At 45.5% G+C, this 24,487-nt stretch overlaps 1 protein-coding gene across 2 annotated transcripts in view; it reads left to right on the top strand.

Annotated features, from left to right (window-relative positions):
• The window catches only part of PCP2 (Purkinje cell protein 2), a 55,259-nt gene that overhangs the window by 29,567 nt on the left and 1,205 nt on the right, over positions 1-24,487 (top strand). Inside the window, exon 4 of one of the 2 annotated variants that reach the window (XM_060238353.1) lies at positions 12,066-12,196. The exons of the other annotated variant lie outside the window; for it this stretch is intronic. Coding sequence (XP_060094336.1) covers positions 12,066-12,071 — 6 coding nt within the window. The 3' untranslated portion in view covers positions 12,072-12,196. Of the gene's footprint in view, positions 1-12,065; positions 12,197-24,487 lie in introns of those variants that run through there. 2 annotated transcript variants of the gene reach the window in all.

Below are 24,487 nucleotides of genomic sequence, written 5' to 3'. Positions count from 1 at the left end.
ACCTGCCACTTCCAAGATGTAAAGTGCAGGAATTACTGGAAGACGTGGCACATCGCTCACATGTGCCGGGCTAAAGGAGACCGGAGGCACCCAACGGCACACCAAGGAGAGGGAGAACTGCACACCACTTTCCTCCACTGGCTTCAGGCCCAATACTGATGACAAAATAAAGGTCGCTGTGTGGAGGGTCTTTGGAGTGAAGCAGCTGCAATTTGGGGTGAGTGTGGCTCTGGGGATTTCCCAGAATCTAATGGACAGTGTTCTTAAAGGGACCCCGGGAGTCCAGCCCTTTTTGATGATGTTTTGATAGCGGCCCCCATCGCAGAAGAGTTCAGCTGCTGCCTGTGATCCGTGTTGCATCTCTTCAAGGAAGCTGGGTTAAGAGTAAAGCGGGAAAAGTGCTCCCTGGGCGTTCTATGGGCGAAGTTTCTTGGTTATTTAGTGGACGTGGCTGGCATTCATCCTACACCCAAGAAAGTCCGTGCCATAGTTGAGGCTGCCACACCTGCTTCCAAGGCAGAACTCCAGGTATTCCTGGGATTCTTAAATTTTTATCATTCATTCCTCCCACACAAAGCTGCCCTTGCCGAGCCGCTCCACAGGTTGCTGGATAAAAAAGCACCATGAGCTTGGGGAAGAAAATAGGTGGCCACTTTCTAAGCTGTCAAAGACGTCCTTGTTTCCAATGAGGTTCTGCACCATTTTGACGAGACCTTGCCTGTGGTCCTCACTTGCGATGCTTCCTCCTACAATGTTGGAGCAATCCTCAGTAATCAGTTGCCAGGTGGCTGAGAGGTGCCGGTGGCCTACTACTCATGCACCTTGTTCCCCAGCAAAGTGGAATTACTCCCAAATAGACAAGGAAGCTCTGGCCATCGTAGCGGGGGTGAGAAAATTTCATGATTATGTTTTTGGGCAGCCTTTCACTTTTGCAACCGACCACAACCCCCTGCTTGGTTTGCTCACCCCAAGCAGGCAGAGCCCACAGATCTTGTCATCCACTGGAACCTTTTCCTCAGCGCCTACCAGTACAAACTAGTCTACCGCGCTGGGAAGTCGATGGGCCACACGGATGCCCTGAGCCGCCTTCCACTCAGAGCCATCAACCCTGACCTGGCTCCGGTGTACCACATCATGCTGAAAGAGAATTTGCCAGATCGGCTCTTACATGCAGCAGATGTGGCCAGATACACAGCCCACAATTGCCTTCTCTCCCGAGTGCTGGACTAGGTGGGGAGGGGGTGGCCCACCAGTTGGGTGGACCCGTAATTTACAGCTTTCGCTTCCCAAAAGGACAAACTGTCGACCCACAAGGGGCGCTTACTCTGGGGAAGCCATGTAGTGGTTCCCTCACTGCTGCAGAAGCAAGTCTTAGAAGGCCTACATGAGACACATCCGGGGATCGTGCGCATGAAGGCCCTCACCAGGAGCTACGTGTGGGGCCAGGGCCGGACAAGGAGATTGAGACATGGGTGAAAAGGTGCCTGAGCTGCCAGGAAATGCAACTGGATCCCCCGAGCGCCTCAGTGCGCAGGTGGGAGCCCACACACAAACCCTGGGTGAGGCTACACTTAGACTTTGCCAGTCCCTTTCACGGCCAGATTTTCTTTATACTGGTGGACTTATGGCTGGAGGTAATACTCGTTGCTTCAACCTCATCTTGAGCCACCATATGGGCTCTCAGGCGGGTTTTCTTCACCCACAGCCTACCTGACACGGTCATAACCGACAATGGAACCACTTTCACCTTGGGGGAGTTCCAGGAATTCTTGGGGCACTACCTAATCCACCACATCTGATCCGCTTCCTTCCACCCTGCTACAAATGGACAGGCAGAGAGAATGGTGCGCACAACAAAGGAGTCCCTAAACCGAATCATATATGGGAATTGGGACCACAGGCTTGCCACCTTCCTATTTGGCCATCAAGTAACCCCGAACATGGCCACCGGCTACAGCCCAGCGGTGCCTCACAACTCAGCTGGACAGGCTGCACCCCAACTGGGCTCCAGAGCAGTGACCTAACCCAGTTGACCAAGAAGCGCCCAGAGGTTTTTCCCAATCTGGTGTACGCCCGGAACTTCGCAAGTGGCTCCGCATGGATCCCAGCTCGGGTGATACGAGTCATGATACCCCATTCCTAGGAGGTGTCAACAGAGGGGGGTCAGCTGCTCTGCTGGCACATCGACCAGTTGTGATGCAGGGTGTTGCCAGAAGAACCAGTGAGTCTGGGGGAGACAGAGGGGGACAGCAAGATGGAAGAGTCAGTGGGGGCGGGCTGGCGACTTCGTGCATCGGCACAAAGTCTAATAGGGAAGCCATCCCATGGCACCCCGATGGTGCTGAAGAGGCCCCAGCTTTATCACCACTGTCAAGCACTCCAGCGTCCCCGCAGCAGCCATCACTCCCATTTCCCCACAGCTGCAGAGAGCAACTCAAGCAACACCTCCCCCACTCACAGAGCCATGGCGCTCAAAGAGAGAGCACTGTCGACCAGAGTACCTGGACAACTATGTGTGTTAGTGCTTCATAACCAGGGGGGTGGGGTGTTATGTATTGAAGCGGCCACCCTGAAGTGACTGCACTGAATTTACTGCTTTGCAGTAGCTTTTGCAGGCATCCAGGAAACCACAGGATTGTCTATGACTCGGGTTGATTTGAACTCTGAACAGCAACCAATGAGCAGTTGTGGCACAAAGCTTCCCCTTCTGGTTCAGTAGAGTCTTCAGAAGGTAGACCTTCCAGTTCACCAGTGGTCACTACAGGTAACCAACTATACCAGTCTTCAGAAGCATCATCAGTAACCTCAGGATCAGATTCAGGAACACAGGGTGCTGTAGTCTAGGCAAATTACTGTCATTCACAAACACAACATTACAATGTTTGGTCTTATTCAGCTTTGGATCAGCTTTGGACTCTGTAGCCTTTTCCCACTGAGGGATATCCTACTATGAATCCAATCTCAGTCACCGCATCAAGATTCCCTCTATTTTCTCTAGGAACATATGCACCAGCTTTTGCTTCAAAAGTTTTAATATGCTTAAGTTCTGGCTTCTTGCCAAACCAAGCCTGGAACGGAGTAATTCCTGCTACTTTTGAAGGTATTCTATTGTGGCTATACACTGCTGTATTTACAGCTTCAGCCCACAGGCCTTTAGGTAATTCAGAATGCATGAGCATTGCTCTGGTCATTTCTTGTAACACACAATTAAGTCTTTCTGCACTCCCATTCTGCTGCAGAGTGTATGGGACAGTCACTTTGTGTTCAATCCCTTCTGCTTTCAGAAACTTCTTAAACTCGGTATTGCAATATTCACCACCTCCATCTGTCAGCAAGCTTTGACGTGCACCCCAAATCTGTTTTTAACCACGGCAACATATTCTTTAAATTTATCAAGTCTCATCTTTTGATTTGAGCATATAGACAGTGCTATATTTTGTCTTTGCTTCTGTGAAAACTGAGAAGAATTTATTTTTCCCAATCAAAGCTTTTATAGGCCCAACTATATCACTAAATATTGTCTCCAAAAACCTTTCATTATGCACATTGCTTTTTCCACTGAAGCAAGGTGCGGTTCCTTTTGCTCTCAGACAAACAACACATCTTTCCTTGGATTTATCACAATGCACAACATCAAGTCCACAATCCTTTAGTAACTTCTCAACATTTTGCATGCTTCTGTGTGCTAACTTTACATGCCAAGCATAAACACATCTCCTGTGATCACACTTTCTGCCTTCAGTCTAGCAAACAGTCTTTTCCACAACATCAACAGCATCTGACCTTTCACTTAAGTCCATAATATAATGAGCTCCTTTTCTTTCATCCAGTTTAAAACTAACTCCAGAATTCTTCTGAATAATTTCACCTTCATCTCCTTTATCAAGATATGCAGCATAATTATTTCTTATAAGCACTTGGCTAGAAAGTAAATTCTCAGTTGATTCAGGTGCATAAGCTACATTTTTCAGTCTTACTGGCATTAAATCTCCATCAGTGGTAAGTAATTCCATTTTGCTCTCACCCACACCACAAACTTGTAAGGGTTTCTGGTTGGCACCTATCATTTCAGGTCTCTGACTTTCATCTAACTCTGAAAACATGCCCTTATATTGATAAATATGCATAGAAGATCCACAATCAAAAATCTTCCTCTTTCACCAATAAAATTCACATTATTAACATGCATAGTACTTTCTCTGTTCTTTTATTTTTTTTCAGCTGGGCCATGTGGCTTGGAAAATTTCTGCTTAAAAAATTTCTGGCTGCTATTATTTCTATGGCCATGAGATGGCGCCGGTGTTCCCTCATTTGAAACATGTGCTTTAACATTGCTATTCCTTTGTTCAGCGGCAGCATCACAATTATTACAATATCTTGCGATATGGCCGTTTTGCCCACATCTATGGCATATTATCGCTCTTCTTGACTTATTCCTATACTGTGTGTCAGACGTTGGAACTTCAAATAAGAACAAATCATTTTGTTTCAAAATTAATCCATTTATTTGAGAACAAGTGGTCTGGTGTAGTAGCAGATTGAGTTTGATACTTTCCAAGGCCAAGCCCTGTGCTTTTGTACAGTACATGCAAGCATAACAATAAAACCGTTCTCACACTCTAAGAGACAGTTGACGCTTCCCATACTCCCTTATCACTTTCTCAGGGAAGGAACCCTGCTGGTTACCTTGGGGCATGCTAGCTTCAAAGGCCCCAGATGTTCTTTGTACCAAGTGAGAAATTCCTCCCTTGCGGTTAACAACTGCTCTTGTTTGAAATGCATGTCTCTGTAGTATATTCTATGCCCTTAGTAGAAGGGCATAGAATATAACAGCCTACAAAATGGGGTTAGTCGTGTCAAGCAAGCATGTCTATCTACCATAGAAATAAAGGTGAGTTACAATGTCTGACACTGTGGTTTCAGGCTTAAAGCAGACAGAATCAGACAGTTCAGTGTCCTTGTCCCCAGATCTGGAGGCTGCTTCCTCCTCGATAGCATTTAACAGGCCTTCCAGACTCAAATCCTTTTGCAGTCTCAAAATCATCTTAATTGGCTTGTAAGTACTGGGTAGAGCTTTCAGTATAATCGAGATTAAGTCTCTTTCTGCAATAGCCTCACCAAGCTCCTGTAGTCTGGATTGCATGCACATAAATTCCTTCAGACGTTTAATCACATTCTCCCCTTCTTGCACTTGAAAACCAAATATTTTGCCCTTTAAATCATGAATAGTGCTTATGGGAGTTTTGTTATATTTATCTTTAAGGAATTCAAACTTTTTTTTTTTTTGCAGTTTTAAGAGTGTGCAATTCAGGAATTTCATATGCCTCAATAGACTCTAAAATGAGAGTTTTTGCAAAACCATCTAGCCTTTTAAAATTTGATTTTTCTTGCTCATTCTCAGGGGGATTTTCAGACAAAACTCATTCAGCTCCATAAATCTCAAGTCTTTGGGTTAGGAGCGAGAGCCAGAATGAGAAATTATTCTTAGTTAACTTCAGGGTACTAAATCCTATCACTGGTAGGTTACTCACGGTACCAAAACCAAGATTTGCAGTGGCTGTTCCTGAAGACGTGAAAACAGAAGATCCAGTGGCTCCTCTCTCTGGGTTCGACATTTTTCACAGCAATCAGGCAGGGCAGGGTTAAAGATCCTTCCTTCCTCAATGGAGAGAAAAGGCAGCTGAATGCGCATGCATGGTTGCAGCAAGGCTATTCCAAGGTCTCCGGTGTAATCCACAGAATAAGGGTTAAAAGGCTCCAAAAATTCTCTTTCTAGCACATCTGAGGCTTTTAGACAAAAGTAGCAGCGTTTCCAGATCGAGACAATCTGAATTCAAAGCACATTTAAGTCAGAATGCTCTCAGTAATGGCAAGAGAAAAAACACATCATTTTAAAAACTGAGGCTTGACTGAACAGCATTGCAGCTTTTGCTTTCCAAATGCTCTCAAAGGCGATGCAAATTAAAATCATTTAGAGTTTAAAAAAAAAAACCCGTCCATGCTACCAGTTTTGTTCAGGAATTCTGTTTGAAATTCTATTTCTTTATCTCAAACAGTGTGATGGATCACTGGATCAAATAATCATTAAGAGGCATTTAACATGAAAAAGCAAAAACATTTATTTCTACAGGGAAAGGGTATTGGGAGGTGAAAATAATAAGCACTATAGAACTACATGCTTACACTAGAAGATCATGTGCTTAATGGAGACTACTTCCTCCTTCTTCTTGACCTCTCTGCCTGGACAAAGGAAGTCACCTGACTAGCTGACCAAACAAACAAAACAGGTTTTCCCACGTCTAGACCTTGATTGACAGCAGTCAGTATCTTCTTCCCAGGTCATGCAGACAATAAGGAATGAGGCACAGTGTTAACCCTATAATGTCTGGAACTTTATAACATTGCAAAGTACTTACAAAACAGATATGTATTTCCAACACTACCTTCTGGGGTCACAGAAAACAATTCCACACCATCCTCTAGATGATAGCCCTTCAAGTACTTGAAGATGGTGATCATATCACCTCTCAGCCGCTTCCTCTCCAGGCTAAACATACCAAGCTCCACCAACCTTTCTTCATAGGACTTTGTCTCCAGACCCCTCACCATCTTCGTTGCCCTCCTCTGGACCCGTTCCAGCTTGTCTATATCCTTCTTAAATTGTGGTGCCCAAAACTGAACACAATACTCCAGATGAGGTCTTACCAGAGTAGAGTAAAGCGATTCCATCACATCACGTGATCTGGACACTATACTTCTGTTGATACAGCCCAAAATTGCATTTGCCTTTTTAGCCACCACATCACACTGTTGACTCACGTTCAGCGTATAATCCTCTAAGATCCCTAGATCCTTTTTGCACATACTACTGCTAAGACAAGTCTCCCCCATTCTATAACCCTGCATTGGATTTTTCCTACCTAAATGCAGAACTTTACATTTATCCCTTACACAGGATCTCTTTATACATGGCGGGTCGGGCCAGCTGGAGCCCTGACCAGCCCAGGCAGAGCTCCACTCCTGTGGGCTCCAGCAGAAAAAAAAAACCCTGTTCAGGAGTGTATAGAATAGAACAGATCTTTTGCAAATCAGAGGTGACAAATTTACAGGAGATCTCAGGTAACTCTCCTCTACCTGCTCTCCAAGTTTGGTGAGGGTTGAATTTATGGGGTCCAAGTTACCCTAAGAATTTAAAGAGTAGAATCCCCCCTCCCAAAAGAAGGTGCCTGCAGGAAAGTGCTTTCTAGGGAAAATGGCAGGCGGGGTACTTTCTTTAAGGGGCCATAGCTCAGACCCTGTGAATCCAATCCTCACCAAACTTGAGGAGAGGAGAGTAAGCTGGGAGAACCCCTGCGGATCTGGTATCTCTAGTATGCCTGGAGGCTGTTCTACTGCCTCATAAACCTCATGAACCAAAGCAGTTCATGAGGTGGCTAAGAATTTGTAACACTCCATGGTTCGTAAACAGGGCTGGCACATCATGAACCGTGAACCAAGCCACATTTTCTAGTTCATCCCCATCCCTAGTCATGGGACATTTTTATATGCAAGACAGGTTGCCTGTCTACTTTCCCTGCCAGATTAATTGCTGCCTAAAGTGAGAGGTGGTTTCAATCAGCAAAATGGCCCAGAGATTAAAAGCTAATGCACACGCACATACACATGCGCTGATCACATATTTCCAACATAATGTATAGGTCAAGACCTCAAATCAGCTTCCTTTTAAATTAGCACCTAAAATTCATGTATAATCTGCGCTGACTGCAATGTACATTTCTTTTTAAATCTAAATTCTCTTCTGCCTCAATAGCAATTGCGTGAGGCACAAACAGCTCAAGAAAAAAGCTCATGTGTTCCACTTAGTGTGATCTCTTTTAAAAAGTCCTCACACTCACATATTCACGTATTCTCAGAATTGCTTCAGTTCTATTTATATCCATCCAATTGTAATATGGACCCACATTTCCACCTGCCTGTATCCTACACATACATACAGAAGAGAGCCGGGAATGGTCACTGCCAGCTACCAATGGAAGGTTGCTGAGGATTGTTACATTTTTTCACTTAGTTTTTCTTTCTCTCTGAATCTTCTCATCTTCCAGAGCTGTAAAACAAAAGCAGGTATCTTGACTACTCTTTGTATACTGACCAGTCCCTCAGGGCTTCTACTCTTTAAATTTTTAGGGTATCTTCATCTGTTGTCTCCGTGATATTATTCCACCCTTCCTGGGCAAAGATCCCAGTCTACTACAACTTCCTTCCATGATAGAGGGAGGAGCTGAGCCTTTGAGTCATGAAGAGACACTCTGCAGAACTGAGCACTTTTGCCTTAACCAGGTCTCCTCTTCACACAAACGCACTATGTCTGTTTCCTGTGACCTTGTTAACACTACCATGATGCAAATATTAACTTTGCCCGTTGGGTCTCTTTTAAAATACTTGAACAAAGCAGGAGTCAAGTTGCACCTTTAAGACCAACCAATTTTTATTTAGAACGTAAGCTTTCATGTGCTCTTAAGCACACTTCATCAGACAAGGAATCCAGCACAGGGAGCAGAGCCATACATAGCTGGTAGGCAGTGGCCCAGAATGCAACATGGTACAGATTTAAGAACCAATGACAGTAAAGTGAAATTATCTGGTAGGCAGTGGTTTAGAATGTAAAATGGTACAATGACAAAATAGTAAAATTAACAAATTGAGCAAACCTTTGATCTGAGTAGCATGAGCATGCGAAAGCAACAAAACAGCAATATGCAGTAAAATTAACAAATAGAGCAAACCTTTGATCTGAGTAGCATGAGCATGCGAAAGCAACAAGTCAGTAGTATGTCAGAATGTGAGATTGTCTGTCAGTGACAATGGGAGATGGGTTCAATATATGTAATGGGATAAGCAACCAAGTCCCTGTTTGAGTGTGTCAATACAGCTAAAAGAGAAATACATTGGATAGTGATGTTCTTGTCCACCTAATTTACTTTTTAACATGTAAAAATAATTCTAGTTTGCCAAAGGAAAAAGGAATACAATAAAATATAGTGAAAATGGGTTAAGCATATGTGATGAGATATACAGCCAATATCCCTATTTTGAGTATGTCAATACAAAAAATCATTCTGATACACTGTTCTAAAAGAGACACACATTGAAATACTGTGGATGTATAGCTATACTCACTGAGAGTGGGTTTAGCATCTGTAATGAGATAAAAAAACAATATCCCTGTTCAGTCCTGGGGAGGTGTTTGTTCCAAGTTTATTACTTGGATATGCTGTCACTAACCTTGCTCTGTTATGTATGTTCTTGTAATACTATCCTCATTATTCAACTGATTAACTCTGTTTTTCTCTTGTGTTTTCTGACTGGATCTACATGAGGCCATGTCTGTGCTGTGTCCTGTCATGTCCACAAGAGGCTGATCCTGGCTAGCATACCTTTTAAAAATCTTAGACTAGTTGACTTTGTGGCAGGGATGCAAAGAGAGGGAAAGAGCCATTTCTGGGTGCTCTGAAGCTCTTGCAAATCTAGGTATATTCCCTGGAGTTAACAGAATGGAACTGAAATGTTAAGAGTCTGCACCAAACAGAGATTAGGAGCTAACTCTGGGGAAGAGAGGCACAGAGCCAAAGGGCAAGCCCAGCCTTTCCCTCGTATCTCAACACGGGTGGGACAGCCACCAAGCAGCAGCACCAGCCTGGGTGGCTGTGTTTTCAGTGCTGCAGGTGAGCCAAGCCTCTAGAAAAGGCAATACTAGAAGAAGTCATTATTTACCTATGCTAGGGTAAGCAGTCCCATTTGGAAGGTTTGGATAGCACACACCCCTTTTCTTGCAGGCATGTTAAACTATAGGCTACGAAGTACAAGTCACTAGTTGACCTCATCTTCTTCACCGGATGGCAGTTGCATTCAGTTGTGCCTGCCGCCACAGAGATTTCCTTCACCCCATCCCCAATAGCACAGTTATGGAAGACAATGTATCACAATAGCAGATTCAATAAACACACACTTAGAAAGGATGTAATCAGACTGAAGTGCTCTTCACACCCTCTGTGGCCCTCTGCAGATGATGGAGGAGGGAGGCAGTACTGGTGTTTCTGGTTGAGGCTCAGCTGACAGAATTTAGCCTCCAAGTCTTACCACTGCAGGAGGTTTCAAGGGAGGGAGAATGCACTGAAGTTGAGGCCTGTCGCTATCTTCTTTGCAGCACCATTTTGATGATCACTCCAAGAGTTTCAGAAGCTTTGATGGCAGTTCAGCATGCTGGACTTGAAGTACTCACATGTAAAGTGCACTGTAGCAGATTTACCTAAAATACTAATCTTCACCCACTGCAGACTTGGAACCCAGCTGAGTTGCCAGAACATGAGAAGGAGACACAGGTATCAAAATTATGTGCCAAGAAGAGGGGACACAGAATTATGACCTCACTAGGGTCTAGGCCAGGGCCACAAACTACACATCAAAATTTCTGGGGATGGGAAACAGAAGCCAGGCCCCAGGAGGCATACTACAGTTAGGAAAAAGCTACAGAGCCCAATGGCACAGAGTGGTAAAGCTGCAGTACTGCAGTCGGAGCCCTCTGCTCATGACCTGAGTTTGATCCCAGCAGCAGAACAAGATATTGGATTTATATCCCGCCCTCCACTCCGAAGAGTCTCAGAGCGGCTCACAATCTCCTTTACCTTCCCCCCCACAACAGACACCCTGTGAGGTAGATGAAGATATTGGATTTATATCCTGCCCTCCACTCCGAAGAGTCTCAGAGCGGCTCACAATCTCCTTTACCTTCCCCCCCACAACAGACACCCTGTGAGGTAGATGAAGATATTGGATTTATATCCCGCCCTCCACTCCGAAGAGTCTCAGAGCGGCTCACAATCTCCTTTCCCTTCCTCTCCCACACAACAGACACCCTGTGAGGTAGATGATGATATTGGATTTATATCCTGCCCTCCACTCCGAAGAGTCTCAGAGCGGCTCACAATCTCCTTTCCCTTCCTCCCCCACAACAGACATCCTGTGAGGTGGGTGGGGCTGGAGAGGGCTCTCACAGCAGCTGCCCTTTCAAGGACAACCTCTGCCAGAGCTACGGCTGACCCAAGGCCATTCCAGCAGGGGCAAGTGGAGGAGTGGGGAATCAAACCCGGTTCTCCCAGATAAGAGTCCGCACACTTAACCGCTACACCAAACTGGCGCTGGTTCAGGCAGCTGGCTCCAGTTTGACTCAGCCTTCCATCCTTCTGAGGTCGGTAAAATGAGTACCCAGCTTGGTACCCAGAAAACCGCCCTGTAAAAAGTCTGCCGTGAAAACGTTGTGAAAGCAACATCACCCCAGAGCTGAAAACAACTGGTGCTTGCACAGGGGACTACCTTTTTGTTTACCTTTACAGAGCCATTAAGAAATCCCCTCTTCCTGAGTGACCTCACTTCATCCTGCTGCTCCTTGGGGGGGGGGGTGTGCAAAGGGAGTTAGGAGGCGGGACACTCTTGCTCTCTATGCATGTGCACTAGCAACATGAACCTTCCAAAATGCAATGGAAATCAGTACTTCTGTAGGAGTTCCGGTGGAGGTTCCATGACATACCTGAGGGTCCCAACCCAACCCATATGGTGTTGGCGAGCGAATCAGCCTAGTGTAATTAACTATCAAGAATGATATTCTAGTCTGGCATGGGTAACCAGAATTTCCAGCAGCAGATATGAGACATAGTGAGAGGTTCTGGGTAGGTAAATTCAGCACTGGGAGGAACAGGGCACTGATAGATGTACCCCGAAGACTTTTACAAGGGCAAAGTTATGTTGGCAAGTTCCCTTGGTAAAATACTTAGAACACATGTCTCAAAAGACTGACATCACTGACATGTAACAAAAAGCAATGTTACAGCAGGCAAATATAGCCAAGGAACACACTACACCCTCTCAGCCTCTTGGGAGCTTTATTCAAACTGTGTTCAATCCGTATGTGTCTTACTTGTATCTGTGTTTAATATTGAAACTCCATGGAGAGTGGTGAGAGAAGGTCCCACCTTCACTACACTACCGCCATGGTATCTTCTTCTTTGCAGAAATGAGTATCTCCTCAGCCCTGGTCAGGGAAAACAGCAGACAAACAGAAAGACACCAGCCGATGCCGCCACCAAGCATAGCGCACTGCCACTGGCCCCAAACACCCCCTTTCTGCAGAAACGTGCCCCACTCATTCTCTGTACAAGTCCTGCCATTCCAATAAAAGCAAAATTGGTTTCTTCCTTGTCAGTTTCCTTAGTAGATGAACCTTAGAACTAGGGGAGCTATGCCACAGGAACATGAAACCACTGCTGCTGCTAAGTGTGATATGAAGTTGTACTAAGGAAGAATATATTGGGGGTTTTTTGCACACACACAGTGGGGAAAGCATTTTGATAAACCACATTTTAACATCATAGAATGCTCTTAGAATCCTCACTTTATCTTCAATGCACTGATGAACTCATACTACATTTCAGTACTTGAACGGAAGTGTGTTTCTGATACAAATGACCAATGCCCTTCAGGACACATCCTTCTCAGTATACATGTCTAGTACACCCAGTTTCTTTTCTTAATTATGAAGTGAATCATACCAGTGAAGCAATCAGAATACACATCGACTCTGCTTGCCACAATTAATTCTGATCACACATACCTCCCCACTTGCAGCCCAAATTCATGTTACAACTCCTTACACTACATAGGTTAATCGTATGTATTCATAACAGTAAGAAAGGTGTGGAGAAGGAATACTAATGTGTTCTCTAGTTTTAAAGGTTTTATATTTTTCTTCATCTATCTTGATCTGTCCGTGAGAAAGGCATGGCAGACGCATATACTCATGGCATATTATGTCCAGATTACAGGGTGCAGAAGACATAACTGAAAATATTATTGGAAAAGAGAGATATCTACATCCCCAGAAGATCCGCTATACTTGCCACTGGAAGCCAGGCATACAGAACAAACAGCCCATCCTGGTCCAGTGCTGGTCTGCGTTAGCCAAAAAGCAATGTGGGCTAACATCTCACATGTCAGAACTGTGAAATCAGAAATGCTGGAACAATCTGCTCCCAAACAGCACACATGGAAGTGCCCTATAGTGAGGCTGACAGGCCTCGGATTCAGTGGGAACTGACAGGAGCACAGCTCCTGAACCTTTCTGAGAGTTCCTCCTCCTCCTTCTGAGATTTCCATCTCCTCGTCCAGCTAAAACCCAGTTTATGTTTGCTACGCAAAAGCCGCGGCACTTCCTGTAACTCCGGCACAGATAATGGGAAATCTGACAGACGCTGCAGAGAGAACAGGAACGTGGTAAGCTGTGTGCGAAAATGGTCTTAGTCTATCAAGATCAGTGTGACCTATTCTGACCTGACCAGCTCTTCAGGGTCTTAGATGAAGATCTTGTTCCAGTTCCTTTTAGTAGGAGATGCTAGGGATTGTACCTTGGACCCTCAGCTTGTAAAACAGATGCTCTACCACTGAACCATCCCCTAAAATATCCCTGAAATGTTTGTTAGCTGCTTATGTAACTGAATTTCTCCAGACCTTTATTTGTATTTTTAAACTAGCTGCATGGGGTTCCAAATTTTATCATAGCAGTAATAATGGGTAAGAAAGTACCCAACGTTCCTTCGTGCTGCCTTTCCAGGTTGTCAGTGTAATCCTAAACAGAGTTACACCCTTCTAAAGCCATTGAAGTCAGTGGGTTAGAAGGGCATAATTCTTCTCAGGATGCAATATAAATCATATACATGCAAAGTTGCTGTTAGTTCTGACTGGGGGAAAAAACCAACATTATCCACACTTTCCCCAATGCACTCAAAGTAAACACAAACCATTGAGACTCCCCCACTACCATCCTAAGAACAGTTACTCCCTTCTAGTCCACTTAGAAGTTAATGGGCTTAGGAAGACATACATCTGTTTATGGCATTGTGAATCACCCTCATAAATATTTAGCTTGGCCCATATACCCGCCACTCTATAGCCATAGGCTCTGTTGCTAAGAGGTGGTTTGATACAGTCACAAAAGGCTGTATTGATTTATGGTCTGTCTCTCAAATCCCTTTTCTCCTTTTTGGCTGAAATCCAGTTCTGTTTAGAGGGAATGGAATTCTAAGATCATAATAGCACCTGCAGCACCTCCTGCTAATGCTCGCAGTTCCCAGCAATGACCATGCACCTGCATGAATTGTAGATCCTTGACCCAGCATCTGTACGTTTTAAATATAAAACGGTCGAAATCTGTGTTCTTGCATGCATGCATGGGGTAAGTTGAGGACACGTGTCAGCATCTAAGCTTGTAAGATTGGTTTATTGTACTGTACAACTCCTGGCAATGGACTTCCATAGACATGTATAAAAAGTAAAAAGTGTCTAAGGGTGAAGTTAAGAAGGCAATCTTAGTGGCAGAGAAACATAAAAAGCAGTATTAGTCTGCTGCAATTGGAAGTGTATCTTACTATTAAATTTGAATAGTTATCAATTTCATGTACCTCATATATATGAAACTTCCCTATACCAAGTCAGAAAACTGGTCCATCTAGACCCATAGCTTTAGCAATGCCATGATCCCCCCCCCCCCATTTCAAAGTTATTCACACACACATGTGCACACACACCTCTTCCCTCTTCCTTCACCAGAACCCACCATGCACTGGACAGCCCCCTTTCAAAGTCCATGGCAAGCCTTCAGAAAAAGACAAACCAACTTTATCTGCTTTCCAAGAGATCTTACCTCTATTTTCTAGAAAACTGAAAAGGCTCCATTTTCAAATGATCTGGGTGGATATGAAAGGAACTTACCTTCTGACCTTACAAAGGATTCATGGACTCCACTGAATATCCTTCAGGGACGGTGGCTCAGTGGTAGAGCATCTGCTTGGGAAGCCGAAGGTCACAGGTTCAATCCCTGGCATCTCCCAAAAGGGTCCAGGCAAATAGGTGTGAAAAACTTCAACTTGAGACCCTGGAGAGCCGCTGCCAGTCTGAGAAGACAATACTGACTTTGATGGACCAAGGGTCTGATTCAGTATAAGGCAGCTTCATATGTTCAATATGTTCAATATGTCCTTGTGGACCCCTTGGGTCCCTAGAATGCCATCTGAGAAAATTCTGTTCTAGCTCAGTATTTTCTACTGTGACTGGTGATGCCTCCACAGAGCAGAAGCATTTCACATCACCTGCTATCCGATCCTTTAACAGGAAAAGTCAAGACTGCTTCTTCTGCAGGCAAAGCAAGTGCTCTGTCACTGACCAAAAACTTTCACCTGAAAAAGCTTGTGCTTCCCATATACTTTGGGTTACAGATGCTAGAGAACCTACATCACCTGAGGTAGATTTTTACTGTTATGACCATGAGTTCTGGTAATCTCAGGTATCTGACAGAAGGACTGTAAATGAAGACAGAACGAATCAGGGAGAGAGCTTTGTTAGTTTATCATATAATTTACTTTTGAGGGGAAAGATCATACCATTGTTGATGCATGTTGGAATAAAAATGGCAGGTACATAAAGATATGGAGAATGAACTACTCTGGAGGTAAACAGAGTTAAACATTACTGCACAATAACGGGATTTCTCTCTATATATCTCTGTGTAAACCTTGTTCAGTATTAGAGATGGGAACAAAAGTGGGGTTCAGGGCAGCCCACAGACTGAACCACAATCCAAACCGAACCAGTCCAACAAGTTCAGTTCCCTCTTCCTCCCAGCCAGGTGGGATCACCTTGGAAGGGATTTCCCTCCCACCTGTCTCCTGGTTCTGGCATGCCATGGCCATGAGAAAGTGGAGGGGGGCTTGCTATGGAAACGACTTCCTTTCCCCCTTTCTCCCGACCACAGTAAGGCTTGGCCAAGAGATAGGGGGTGAAGATTACCTGGGAAGGGGCTTCACTTAACCTTTTGGTTTTGCTCCCCCCTTCAAAGAGGCAGGGAGCAAAAACGGAAGGGTCAAATGGCTGCCAGACCCTGTGCAGTTCAGCTGTTAAGTTCAAATGGCTGGCCCCAAACAGCTGAATTGGCCAAAAGTCCAGTAAATGTTCAGGGAATACACCTTTCCTAAACATTAGTTCCTGACCTCCAAACCAGCTCAAGTTTGGCCCAAATTTTGGCTCACGAGCCACTTTATGCTCATTCCTATTCCATATCTCTCATTCGTGGGACACACAGAAAAGCATAGGAAATAGTACATTTTCTTCACATACTTCTCATTTGGCTTCTTTACCTCTTAGGCCCTTTCCCCAGCTCTCACTTTTCATCTGCCTGCAAACAATAAGACTGTTTCAGGCCCATAGCCAGGAAATTTTCATTTAAAACAATTTATTAATAGCATATGGTAACAATGTCAAATTATATCGTTACAATCCCTAACCCATATGATATTTTTCTAATCCCCCCTCCCTCCTTTACTAGACTTCCGCCGATGTTATATACTTAAGTTCACTTATAAAGGTACCCTTAACCCATCAAAGTTCAATTTTCCCTTTTTCTTAAATTCATGGTCAAAAAATTGCCCAATGTCCTTTCAAATTCCACTCTTTTTCTATATATCCTCTAAATTTCTTCCATTCCCTCTTAAACACTACCAAATCATAGGCTGATTTCGCACTGACCTTTTACTGGCGCGACCACCCTCCTCACGCCGGCTGATCTGCAGGGATTTCGCACCAGAAGCGCCGGCGCAGCCAAAAGAGCCGGCAACTTCCGTCCCGAAACCAGCTCAAACGGAAACCGCCAAGAAGCAGGAAAACGTTTGAGCTGGTTTCGCGACGGAAGTAGCCGGCTCTTTTGGCTGCGCCGGCGCTTCTGGTGCGAAATCCCTGCAGATCCGCCGGCGTGAGGAGGGTGGTTGCGCCAGTAAAAGGTCAGTGCGAAAACACCCATAGTCTCTTAAAATTCTTGTTAATTTCTCCATCTCACTCCTATAGCCAGGAAATTTTCAGGGGGGGGGGGGCACTGGGGAAAGTGATGGCCCACCTCAAAAGCCCCAGACATGTGCACTGAGGTCACAAAAAATAAAAATTACATAAGAATACACTGCTGCAGCTGCCATCCTGCACACAGGCAGCTTCTCCTCCAGGAATCCTGCTGAGCCCAGGAAGGGAGAGAACAGGACAGAAGGGGCTGCTGGGCACTGCAGTCTCCACTCTTGCCTGCCAGCCTCCTGCTCAGGATCCTTGCCCATCTCCAGGCACAGGCAAGATGGCCAGAAGAGTTGCGGCAGGAGGGAGGGAGAGCCACTGCCACTGCCGCTGCCACTGATGGTATTGCTCAAGCAGACAGGCTCCAGGAAGAAGACGTAGTGGCTCTCCTCCTTCCGGCTGCTCCCACAGGCAGAGCTCAGCTTGGCAGCCAGCAGCATCTGGAGCAGCACACCCTTCCAGAGGCTGCCGCTTTTCCTTGGCAGTGGTGATGTTGCTTCTTCCCCTCCTGCTGTTGCTGCTGCTGGCTCAGCCACACTGTGAGCCCGCCCCTTGCCTTCAAGCACCACCAAGGTGTGCCTGGCCAGCCCCTGCAATGATTCCACACTGGTGGTGAGAAGTGCAGCATGGCCACCCCCACCAGGGTCCAAGTGCCCAGCCACAGCAGAAAGCACATTGCCCAGCAGGGAGCCATGGCTGGCTGGCAAGCAAGGGCAGCCCCATGCTCTCCTGGTTGCCCCACTGCCCCTCAGCCAACACCACCTGCACACCTTTTGCCCACACCATCACCCGCTCTCCCTCCCTCCCCAATGGGAAGTCGGGGAGCCTGAGCTGGATAGGAAGTCGGGGGGGCCTTGGCAGGAAGTTGGGGGCTGGGCCCTGAGGGGCCCCCTAGCTATGGGCCTGGGATGTTTAGGGACATGTTCATCTTGCGTGTGGAGAAAAAGTTCTAATGGAAAGCTGCTTTAGAAGGGTAACAATTATGGGATGTGTGCTCAGACCCCTCTATTCCTAATCAGCCTCACAATTTCTTTCTTCCTGTATGGTATTTTGTGTGATATATGTGCATGTATGAAACATAGCAAGTATAAGATTCTTTTGAGGGGCGGAATGTATGCTCAGATTCTTTACTGAAATTTGAATGGAATAAAAGCTGCCAGAATAAGCAAATACCAGAACACTAAAAAGGACACCAAAGGGGAAAATAACCTTTAAATTACCCCCAAAGCCACAAATCCCACCCTGAAAAGCTAACTAAACATTGTTCCAATCCAGCAAATTTCCAGAAGTCTGTACATATAGGATTTTCTTGTGCCTACCTATCAGACCATGCATGGAACTCTGGTGTGGCACAAACTTCCCATTATTCAGATATACCAAGTTTCCTGTGCCAGTGCAACCCTATGAGACCTGTGGGCACATTCATATGAGCATCTGATAATTCCAATATTTTTCAACCCTTTAATTTAGATTGAGAATGCAAAATTAGCTTTCCTACCATGGCAACCTCCAGTTTCAAAGATGCAATTAATTTTCCCCATCTGGCAAATGTCACAAGCATTGGCAAATGCCTAAGACGAATGACATTAAAACAGCTAAATGCTGTAATGGGCACTTCCCAGATTACACTAACTTTTCCTAGAAACAAAATATGACGGCCTCTAAAAAGAGAAGTAAAATCTTGCAAGTACACTTCTTGCTATGAACTGGGTGACAGAGTTGCTTTTTTAGATATGCCACTGCACTGACTGGAAGAGCTTTAGGCTACTTCCAGCACTATGAACAAGAATTTGTGATCAATTTCTCCCTTCTTGGCAACTGGAATCTATTCCCAACAAGAGGGATTTTTTTTTCACTTTCTTTGTACAATAATATCATAAATCCAACATCCTGATTCCTACTCTAGAAAACAGTTGTTTTAAAAAATCTGGTGAAATATCTGCATATTAATTTCTTCACACTCACAATGAATTGCTTCCCTCCTCTGCATACAGAAACCAAACCATGGAAATAATTTCTCCAAAAAAGTTAAAACTAAAAGCTACCAGCTGAGAGTGACGGGACCACCATGCCTGGATCGTACAGCTATAAAATACACGAAAAGCCCCAGGGTAATAAAAGACTTAAATATTTAACAACACTCTAAAGTATATGACATCTGTAATTGAAAACAATATGTAAAATAACAAAGCTCACTCAAACAAGGAAAAATTCTACTAACAAGTAATACTACAAACAGTATAACATAGTGCAGTAATCAGTACAAAAGCAGGTTGCTCTTAACAAATAGATAAATATCAAGCCAGTCCAAAAGTGTGGCTCAGCCAACAGTATTCTTCTCTGGCCATTTCGGACTTGACCATCTTAAAGAAGCAAATCTATACTGGTGATTGAAAATATCCGGTTTCGGGTAGCAGTCTCCACCTTGCATAGATCTCAGAGCAACGTCCCCTTGCCTGAAATGCATTCTAAGAGGGGGGGGGATATATTCTAGCCGTCGGGACGTCTATTGCCTTCCTCTGGATTGAAATACGATCTTTCTGCTCCTAGGCTCAGCGTCCTGGATCATACAGCTAGGCTGTTTGTTTGATTGCAGCACTACACAGCCACACACACTGCAGTTTACTCCATAGCATGGTTGGAAGGTTGGGCTCAGAGTGAAATACAGTATGAAATACAGTTATAAGTCCTATTCCATGCCAGCAGTTAAGTTTAAGCAAATGGGCCACTGTAGAGCAGGCCTATGGTGCTTAATCTCTTACCAGGTTAAAGCAGAAACTATTTCTCTGACCCCCTGCTCTTCACTGACTCAGGCGCTTCAACTGTTGACCCTAACGTTAATGTATATCTACCCCCCCCTTGTCTAATAGAGGGGACCTTTTAGCACAATGGAACAGTTTCAGCATGTATATTGAGAACCTTGAGCAGGAATTTATAATAATGGGCGACTTTAATGCTAGAATAGGTAAAGATAATTACGCGTTATGTTAATCCCTGGGTCTTGACCTGCACGATTCCCTCCCTGAATTCTTGATTTTTCCAAGTAACTCCAAAGACCCCCATGTTAATGCAGTGGGAGTATTCATGGCAAACTTTTGTATCTCCTCTAACAGATCTATATTAAATGGGTCTATACCACGTGACTTGCTGGGGGAGTACACATTTAGTTTCAGATTAGGCAGTAGTGTTGTTGACTAAATTATTGTTCCTCCCAATCTGAGAAAATTTATTGTGGTTGGAAGGCCCTGAGGCAGAACTCCTGCTAAAGCTGTGCAGGTCAAAGGCTACTCAGGGCCTGAACAAGAGATCTCCTGGAATCGTGTCAGCTGCTCTGTATTCCGGAAGGATAGAAGGCGCCATCTCTACAGGCAGTACATATAAATGTATACATGTAATATATGAATAATAAAATATAAATTATTATATTCTATATATAAATAAATGTAATAAGTAAATTTATTTAGTGAGTTATGCATACCCCACTTTTCCCTGTGGCTCAAAGCCACAATCCCCACTATAAATGTCAGCATCGCACACCCTTTTAAAAGACCTGGCAAATAAAATGGGACAGGGTATGGGCTCCGTTCGATGAATTAACACCATTTTAGTAAGTGTGATAATAATTAAATCACTGCCATACACACAGAATGGTCCTAGTCTGCATTATTGATAGGCCTGCTAGAAGACGAGGCAACTTCTGTGTCAATGTGTTTGCTGACCCATATGCATAGCTCATAGAATCATAGAGTTGGAAGGGACCTCCAAGGTCATCTAGTCCAACCCTCTGCACAATGCAGGAAACTCACAAACACCTCCCCCTAAATTCACAGGATCGTCATTGCTGTCAGATGGCCATCTAGCCTTTGTTTAAAAACCTCCAAGGAAGGAGAGCCCACCACCTCCCGAGGAAGCCTGTTCCACTGAGGAATTGCTCTAACTATCAGGAAGTTCTTCCTAATGTTGAGCTGGAAACTCTTTTGATTTAATTTCAACCCATTGGTTCTGGTCCTACCTTCTGGGGCCACAGAAAACAATTCCACACCATCCTCTAGATGACAGCCCTTCAAGTACTTGAAGATGGTGATCATATCACCTCTCAGCCACCTCTTCTCCAGGCTAAACATGCCAAGCTCCTTCAACCTTTCCTCATAGGACTTGGTCTCCAGACCCCTCACCATCTTCATCGCCCTCCTCTGGACCCGTTCCAGCATGTCTATATCCTTCTTAAAATGTGGTGCCCAGAACTGAACACAATACTCCAGGTGAGGTCTTACCAGAGCAGAGTAAAGCGATGCCATCACATCACGTGGTCTGGACACTATACTTCTGTTGATACGGGCCAAAATTGCATTTGCCTTTTTAGCCACCGCATCACACTGTTGACTCATGTTCAGCATATGATCCACTAAGACCCCTAAATCATGATTGGCATCAGAACACTGTATCATTCAACAAATATAAATCGAGGAAAATTGATCATGCACATGTAGTAATCACTCTAAGATGCTACTAACTTAAGCTGGGGGGGAGCACATATTAGAGGGTAGTTGAAAGATGACTGCATACCTGTACATGTAAAAGAATGCACATATTCAAGCAAATCTGGGGATAAAAAATAAAGGAATTAACTAAGATATAACATAGCAAATATAAATACAATGTTTGTACATGCACACATAAATAATGTAGCAAGACAGATAAACCATGTGGATAAGTGAACTACTAAGGATAGACTGTACACCACAGAGGAAAATGCAGTGGGAATACATGCAGGCAAACATACATGATGGCAGTTAGGATAGCTGTACTTGTACGTGGCAATAAGGAATTTGGCTCATAAAACTGACCATGCAGGGATTACACAAAAATAAATCCTGATTTATCTCTTCCCCCATTCTCCCTGCTGAGGGGAAATAGGCCTCTTCTTCTGCCTTCTGGATGCCACTTTTTGCTCTGGAGACATTAGACTTGGGCGCATCCTTTGAAGATACCTGTGGTGGGTGGAGGATGATAAGTGGTGGGTGTCTGAGCACCTCTGCTTTTGGATATTGTGCACCTGGAACTCTGTCACACATAGGTCACTGGGAAGGATGTGGAAATGTTGCCAAATCACAGACTGGAACTGGACCCAAAATTGGGGTAGGTGGGAGGCATAGCTGCTGCGGTGTGGTGCTAGGCTGGGAGGACTGACGGGGTGAACTCGAGGTGGGAGCAGCCCCAAGGACTTGGGATGTAGAGGGGCTGGATGTTTTCCCACCAGCCCCTTATTCACCACTCTCAGATTCCTCCTCTTAAAACAGATTAAGCTATTGCTGTGGCTTTGCTAGTAATAATAACTGTTCTGCCTCCGAGTCCATCCCCCAAGAACACATGGAGGGAAAGAGGCTCTGCCTCCGAGACTCCTGCTGACACCTAGCTAGGCACTGGTGGGCTGGCAAGATAGGCTTGTTCCACAGGGACAGGAGTCTATGAGATGGGGGATGGACCTCTTCCCCCCATGACAAGTACTCCTGCCCCCCCTCACCCTCATGGCACAGAGGGGTGTTGTTGACAATTAGGTGGGAGGGTGGATCTTTGGCAGAGGCACATGCTGGTAGAGCCCCTCTGCTTGGTGTGAATAGAGAAATGGGTGGCTCAGAGCCATGAGTCCACTGGATACCACTCCAGCCAGGAAGATATCACAAATCCCAAAGGAGGAGGGTGTGGGTCCTCAGCTGAGTCCAGTAGCTAAGCCCCTCTGCTCAATGTGAGCAGAAGGACCAGTGCCTCAGAGGCAGAGCCCAGTACCAAGCACAATCCCTGCCAGGGAGAGGGGTTCATAAATAAGTATGAAAGGGGAGGGGGAGATGTTCTGGCAAGGCAACTAGCAGCTAAGCTCCTCTGCCTAAGGTAAGCAGAGAGAGAGGTGGCTCAGAGCCCCGAATCCACTCCACTTCACACAATCCCAGCCAGACAGAACTAGCAATCACACAACAAAGCCCAAGGGGGGTGGAATTCTCAGCCAAGGAACCAGTGAAGTGAAGCTCCTCATCTCAACACAACCAGAACAGGTCCTTAGAGCCCTCAGCACAAACTAAACCCACTGTTCACACCCCACCTCCACTGTTCACAGGAGAAACGTCTTCCTTCCCTCTCTGTCTCTTTGCCTCTAATTCATTTGTGGCATGCTGATGCTGACTGAAAACAGCTGTGTGTGACCTGGCAGTATATCGTCATTATAGATAATTCCCCTATGGTGGTGGTCAAATGGAGCACTCCCATTGGCTGATGGGTGCACTCAACGAACTATTGGTCCATCACACATCAGTCACCACCTCTGGGTTCCCATTGGCTGACTCCCCTGTCCTCCACCAACTGCAGGCCTGGGAACATTGAACAAACCACCAAAACAGTCTTACCTCAGAGATGGACACATCTCCGACACTTTTCTGTGTCGTCTATCAACTGGCCTCAAAAAAGGCTGCCACTCTACTACAGCAGCATTTTCCCAGAGGTCAAGCCAGCCACTTCTTTCCTGTCACTCCCCCTTTCCCTCCTCTCCACTTGGAAAGCTGCTAGCCAGAGGCTGTTGCTAGGCAACCAATGCCATAGAGTCTACCCTCCAAAGCAGTTATTTTCTCCAGGGGGAGAGAGATCTGTTGTCTGGAATTCAGTTGTGATCCCAGGAGATCTTCAGGCTCCACCTAGAGGTTAGCTACCCTAGGCCAGGCAGCACCCTCTGGGTGACTTGATGCCACCTGACGGGCATGACTTAACTAGGCCTGGCAGCTTGCTCCTGTGCAGCAGCAGCCCCCCCCCCCCCCCAGACAGGCAGTGTGACTCAGCTGTTGCCAACTCCCAGTTGGGGAATTCCTGGAGATTTGAGGGTTGGAGCCTGGAGAGGGTGGGTGTGAGGAGGTGGAACCTCAGACAGACACAATGCCATAGACTCCACCCTCCAAATCAGTCATTTCCTCCTGGGTACCACTGTTGTCAATCTTCAGGTGAGAGCTGGAGATCACACAGAATTATAACTGCGCTCCAGATAGCAGAGAACAGCTCTTCTTGAAGTGGTGGGGGGAGTGAACACTTTCGCTTGGGTGGGTGGGAAGACAGCAACAGGGGGCACTCATCCAGAGCCTTTTCTAGAGCCCAATGTATTTTTCTTCACGATGGTACTTATTTCTAGTATATAATTCTGCTCCCATAGAGCAGAACGGGCACTCTCTTATTGGCAGCCAACACTGCTTGTCAAGCTCTAGAGGGTGCAGAAGTCCATTCTCCCCTCCACCCCCAATTTCTTAGCTGCCAACACGCTCCATTCATTGTCTGTGCCATGTTCTCCTCATCAGGGCAGTCCTCCTCCCAGCATTGTATCTCCCTCTACCTATCAACCTAATTGGGACCCCATCTCCCCACGGCCCCCCATGCATGGCCCACAGAAGCAGGGGAACAATGAGAGACCTCAGCCTTGTGGCATCCTGAAGCGGCATCTCTTGATGGCAGCCTGCCAGCTAGCAGCAAGCCTGCTTTTTTTTGCCAAAGTGGAGCTGCTGGAATTGCAGACTTGATA

This window comes from Heteronotia binoei, chromosome 5 (assembly GCF_032191835.1).
Source record: "Heteronotia binoei isolate CCM8104 ecotype False Entrance Well chromosome 5, APGP_CSIRO_Hbin_v1, whole genome shotgun sequence".
In the NCBI taxonomy this organism is placed as follows: domain Eukaryota; kingdom Metazoa; phylum Chordata; class Lepidosauria; order Squamata; family Gekkonidae; genus Heteronotia; species Heteronotia binoei.
This window is presented reverse-complemented; position numbering and strand designations above follow the sequence as displayed.